This window comes from Ursus maritimus, unplaced genomic scaffold, assembly GCF_017311325.1.
Source record: "Ursus maritimus isolate PB19 unplaced genomic scaffold, ASM1731132v1 scaffold_10, whole genome shotgun sequence".
In the NCBI taxonomy this organism is placed as follows: domain Eukaryota; kingdom Metazoa; phylum Chordata; class Mammalia; order Carnivora; family Ursidae; genus Ursus; species Ursus maritimus.
This window is the reverse complement of record NW_024423344.1, coordinates 20,783,617-20,789,616: the sequence shown is the minus strand read 5'-3', so window position 1 is coordinate 20,789,616 and position 6,000 is coordinate 20,783,617. Positions and strand designations below refer to the sequence as shown.

Here is a 6,000-nt window from a genome sequence, read left to right as displayed (position 1 = left end):
TGGTAAGCTTCCTAGTTTCTGGAGGGCTTCAAGTCTCCTGTGAGATTTGTATCAACAAGCCTATTTTAAGGACAAAGGAAGCCTCACCAGGTTTCGGTGAGGTTTCAAGAGATCATGTGTGTAAAGCTGCTACCACAATGCCCGAAAGGCAGGAAGAGCTTTAGAAACAGTTGAGAGGCACCCGTCTTTGCTACTGCCATGACGGATTCAGGTCCAGAACCCAGGGTGTGCATTTCCTGGCCTATGACTGCATCCTCAGTGTTCTTCCCATGCTGTCCTCAGACTGATGGGAACATCTTGAAGGCAACAGGCACGGCACCTTAAGACCACTGATACTCCTCTGCCCCCATCTTGCAGGGGAAAGGGAGGGGGGGCATTGCACCCCGTGATTACGGTGATCAGCGCTAAATAGCTGGAAGTCAAGCCTGGAACCATGCAAACGTTATGGGCAATGTATCTTCTGGGGGTTGCCGCGAGGTCCTCATGCTGCTTACCTGCTGGCAGCTCTATCACCAAATAAATAACAAATAAAGTGAGGTTCCTAAGCTCCAAGGACTGAAGCGGGAGCCCTTGTATAACCGAGATCCGTTGCTCGGAGGGACCATGTTTACCATTCAAACTTCTCTTCCCAATAACAAATGCATCGCTGAGTTGCCATCAGACGTTGCGCTGGTGATAAATATAATACTCGTGCCCCCTGTGGTTGAGGGGGCCTGAATCCGTGCATCATTTTGAGGTGCGGTCCAGGGTTTTTTGTCTGGCCTAATCTTTTTCGGGATTTTTGAGAAAAACTGAAATAAATTAAGTAGCATCCATTTTCCCTGGCCCTCCCTCCAAGGGCCGTACTTAGTTGACCGTTTTTTCTCTGCCCTTTTTCTTGTGCCGTCCTCCTGAGGATGTGACTGGCCCACACATTAACCTCCCAGTAGGTGAGAGAGATTCCACGCACGCTAAATGGGCCTCCGGGCTCCTCGGCTGGGGCAAGGCGCTTGGACTCACTGAGGTTCAGTTACCTCCACTGTAAAATGAAAAGGTAAACCTAGTTCACCGACCTTTCCTGAGGACTCAGTGAGGTGACAAATATGATCATCCCTACCCAGAACTGACAGAGTAGGTTTCCTCATGGCGGTAAGGACACTAACATGGCAGAATGTTTGTTACGCTTTATCAGTTTCTTCCATCTGGTTGCACCGACATTATTTGTCCTTTTACTCTCCAAATAGGCTCTAGCAGTCGATTCATTTCCCAGAGATGTCACGTTTATGTAGAAATGCCTCACTATCTTGGCCATTTTGTGTTCTTCTCATGACCCAGCCTTCTTCCGCTCCAGCTGAATGCTTAGTGCCCTATCCTGCCTCACGTTCCCTGGTCTCTCTACCTGGAAAGCTCTCTGCACCCCTGCCTCCACCCTGGGGCTGCTTCCCTTTCATTCATAAACACACACTCATTGCTCCAGGTGTTGGGGATATCGCAGTGAACCAAACAGTCCCTGCTGTCAGGGAGCTGGCGTTCTACAGGTAGGCATGGGGAGGGAAGAGCAGGTAATGAGTAAATAAATCTCTCATATGCCAGGGGCTGGTAGAGGTACAACAAAGAGTAGAGCAGGGTAAGGGGACACTGGGATTTAGGTTTAGTTGGGAAGGGTTGTCTGAGGAAAGGACTGTCTGAACATAGTCCTGAAGGACATGTGGCAGGAATCTCACAGGAAGTCTGGGAGAAAGTATTACGGGAAGAAGGGACAGCACATGCAAAGGCCCTGAGGCAGAGCAAGGGCTAAAATATCCCTTCCCGAGAGAGCATTCCTTGACACCCCAATTTAAATTATGTTGTCTTTCTCAGGGCACACCATTCTTTTTGGAGTGTTTAATCTCCATTTATGTTTTATATATTAATGTATGTAATTTAATTACTCTCCCCCTCTGGATTATAAGCTCCATCAAGGCAGGCATCCTATCTGTTCCCATTTTCCCTTATTTGTGTATCCAGAATTCACCTTCCTGTCTGGTATTTAAATAGTTATGGAATGAATCAATCAATTTTAAATGGTCATTAATGGCAATGTGCAGTAATTTTGCCTCATGTGAGAATTTTCTTTTACAAATCAGTACATAGGGTGGGGTGAGGGGAGTCTCCCCTAAAGAACTGACACACTTCTTTCTTTCAGCTAATGAGCACTAATTGAGTATAATACATCAATTTCTGTTTTGCAATGCAAGGAATTTTATGCTCAGTAAGGATAATTCAGTTAAGATTTGGGGTCAGAACATTCACCAACATTCACCTGTTTTTTTCTTAATGACGAGATTGTGCTTGTATTCTTCTTTTATTAATTGGATTTCTTTTTGTGTAATTTAATTAAGATATGAATAAAGTAGTGATAATTAGGTAGGTAAAGAAGGAAGAATAGAAGAAGGGGGAGAAGGAGAGAGAAAAGAAAATATATTCCTCTTAAAGATATAGCTTGTCACTACTTTGCAAGTCGAAATTGGAAACATAACTAACTCAGGCTTTAATGTTATGACAGCTGCCTGTGACTAGTACTTGACATTATCAGGACCCATGCTAAGTATTTTTACTTGCGTGTTCTCATTAAATTCACAACAGGCTATAGAGTAGATATCAATAGCCCCATCTTACAGATAAGTAAATTAAGGCTCATAGAAGTTAAATAACTTGGCCTGAGAACAGAAGAAAGTAGAACTGAGTGCCTTCCAATGGCTTGGACAGGGCTGTCAGAATTAAATGCGAATTGTTTTGATTGATCCCGCCTCCCCTCCAGCTCCCATTCAGCCTCACCCTACTAAGGAGAGGTGCCCCCCTCCAACAGTGATCATAACCTCAAAGGCGCTGACGGGGGGTGGGGTGGGGGTCCTTTACAAACATCCGTTATCCCCTTACTGCAACAACACCTGAATGCTGGTACATCAAATGCTCCTTATTTCTAAAGGCATTTTTTTTTTTAATAGCAAAGGAATGCATGACACCGATTGTAAACTGGCAAGTTGGGTGCTGGGAAGCCACTCAGACCTGCGCTAAGAAAGGTGATAACGAATTCGGTGTTGCCAATTCCGAGGGAACTCTAAGAAAATACCTAGTGGTTCCAATTGGTCCCAGTAGTGAACCAGAACCCTCCTTGCTTTCGCGATGCAGTCACGTATTTCTCGGTGCCGCTCCCAGCTCTGAGGCTCAGGAACCCCTCGGGGCAATCCCTGGGACGCAGAATTCTGGCGCTGCGGGCCCAGGGGAGAGGGGCGGCTCCTATGCACACACACGTTCACTCACGCACCACACGTGGTCACAAAGCACAGACGGGCACAGACGCTCAGCACCCACACAGAAGCGCGCACCTACAAACATCCACCTACCGTCCACCTACATCACCACCACAACACAGGCGCACGCGACCTCGCGCACCTCGCCCACTCGTGCACTCAACCACACACCGGCGCGCTACACACGAGCTAGCACATGCTCGCGCACAGCTCACTCCCCTCGCATACACCCTCTTGCGCGCCACCATGCCCCTGCTCACCGGCACGCGCGCGCGCGCACCCGCTCACGCCCCGTGCACACACCCTCTTGCGCGCGCCCATGCCCCTGCTCACAGGCACACGCGCGCGCGCGCACGCCCTGGCTCACGGGCGCACCCCGCGCGCACACGCACACGCACACGCTCACACCGCCGAGCGGCGAGGGGCGGGGCGGGGCGGGAGCGGCAGCCAGTGCCCGGCCGGGCGCGGCCAGGAGAGGGCGCGGCGCGGGGGTGCGCGGCCGGCGCCCGGGCAGAGAGAAGCTCCGAGGGAGCCCAGCCAGCTCGGGAGGGGCTGGGCTGGGCGGGGCGGCCCTGAGGGAGCACGCCCCGGGTCACGCCAGCGCCCGCGAACTGAGCGCGGCAGGGAGCGCACCATGGACCCCAAAAAGGGCGGTGGCGAGGAGGATGACTGCGTGGACTCGGGCGCAGAGACCGGAGGGTGAGCCGCGGCGGGCCGGGCCGTGGGCGGGGGGCGCTCTCGGAGTTGCGCTGCGGCTGCTCCCCGGCCGGGACCTTCCTGGACCCCGCGGCGGAGCCGGAGCCGCTGTGGCCGGATGGGGCCGCGGGGGCTCCCCCTCCTGCCGGGTACCCGGTGGAGGCAGAGGGGCTGTGGCGGACCGGCTCCCTCCTGGGCCGGCCCCGAGGGCAGAGCAGCGTGGCCCGTAGCTGCCCCGGGTGGGGCGGGCCCCATCCCGGGGGGGAGGAAAGTGGAAGGACTCAAGGTTCGGAGTAAACCCCGCACACCACCACACACCCCTTCTTACCCCCGTTATCACTGAGATGATGTGGAGTACCAGGTGAATGCAGTGTCCCCCTGAGATCATCGCTAGAGAGACAAGAGATGCTCTTGCACTTGTTTCAACCTTACGCGAGGACTTTGTTCTTCTAGCCCCGCGGCTCCCTGGAGTCCCGGATGAGGGGTTGGGGATGAGAAGAGGATAGGACACCTGGCACCTAAAAGTCTTTCAGAAATCAGATAAGAGGATGACATTTTTTCATTTCATGCCTTTATTGTGCTTACTGAGACCCCCTCCTCAACTCCTATTTCTCCACCAAACTTCTCTGCGCACCTGTCCTTGGGTACAGGTGGGATGAAGTTGGTGCTATGATCTAGCCCAGCTGAAAGAAATGTCCTCATCGCTTCAACGGACTCAAACAATTAGCCCAAACCTTTACCCCTGGAGACTAATTAGCCTTCTCCCAGCGACACCATTTTCCTGAGTGGGACAAAAAATGGAGTATCTTGTAGAAGATGAATGTCATTGTAAATGCTTCCACCCAACTCCTATCTCTAGAGGATTTTCCTGTGCAGAGTCAGCACACGTTCAGGATGCGGGTACTGATTCAGGAGGAAAGGGTGTCCTTTCCTCTCTGGAGAACCCTGGGGAGAGTCTGGAGCTTCCGAGATTACAGAAAGCCTCATTCCTGGAAAGTTGGGGAGATTTAGACTAATCTCTTGGCAGCCTTGTGAGGACAGGATGGGAGTCCAAGGCCAGAATGGGCGCACGGGTCTGCCCTGGAGGAAAGCTCCCTACACAGTCACTTCTGCCCGCCCAACCCCACACTTCCTTGCAGCCTCCACGCATTCCTAGCCCGAATCTTGGACTTTACACCCTACGGCATGTTCTCTGCAATGGGCTTTCCCTGTTTTCCAAACTTGTGATCATTTATGGTTCACTGTAGAACCCAGTTACGTTCTGGAGAGGTAGCCTGATTTCCAAATACAGAACTCTTGTTTTTTTCCCCACACTTGGTGTACGTGGCATTTATCAACTGTAATTGAAGATCCTTGACTTTTTTTTTCCTGACTCTTGTTAGCTAGGCCATGAATAGAAGAAACAAAGCAAAATTAACCAGCTCATTTCAGCTGCAGTAAATAAGGCACCGACTGGTCCATTCATTTTCAATTTGCAGAGCTCACCTAAAACAGGTATTTTTTTCCAAGGGTTCTGTCTTGGAGAAGTGGAGGGGAAGCCCTGACCAAGGAGCGATAGTACCCTGGGATCCCAACAAAAAGCATGACAGCTGCCAGCGTTGCTGGTAAGGGCTTGCTGAACACTCTGACACCAGAGCCGCTATTCACCGCCTTTGTCACTGAAGTGTGTAGTTGTGACAGAATAGAATTGTTTAAAGAATTCTTAGTGCCTCAGTAGCATCCTTAAGCTAAAGATGAAGGTAAAATGGCATGCACTTAAGGAGTTTCAGTGTATAGTTACTAATCTCGTATTTACCACATAGTCTCCTGAAGTTTGGTTTGGTTATCAAAAAGCTGTGCATAGTTTACTTGCTTTTCCAGAACTCACCCCCGGCTTCCATATAGCTATCTGTGGAGACTTAATACGTGTTTGCTATCATTATTATTTTTAAAATATAAATCTGATCACGTCTGTCTCCCAAACATTTAGTGGTTCTGTCATCACTAACATACGAAGAGCTTGGAGTGGCCTACAAGTCCCAGTGTTCTAAGG

General features: G+C 50.7%; 1 protein-coding gene across 1 annotated transcript in view; it reads left to right on the top strand.

Moving 5' to 3' along the window:
* The first annotated feature begins 4,844 nt into the window (after positions 1-4,844).
* FAM124A (family with sequence similarity 124 member A) overlaps positions 4,845-6,000 on the top strand; it is a 96,093-nt gene continuing 94,937 nt past the window's right edge. Inside the window, exon 1 of the mRNA XM_040620960.1 lies at positions 4,845-5,572. Coding sequence (XP_040476894.1) covers positions 5,551-5,572 — 22 coding nt within the window. The 5' untranslated portion in view covers positions 4,845-5,550. The remainder of the gene's footprint in view (positions 5,573-6,000) is intronic.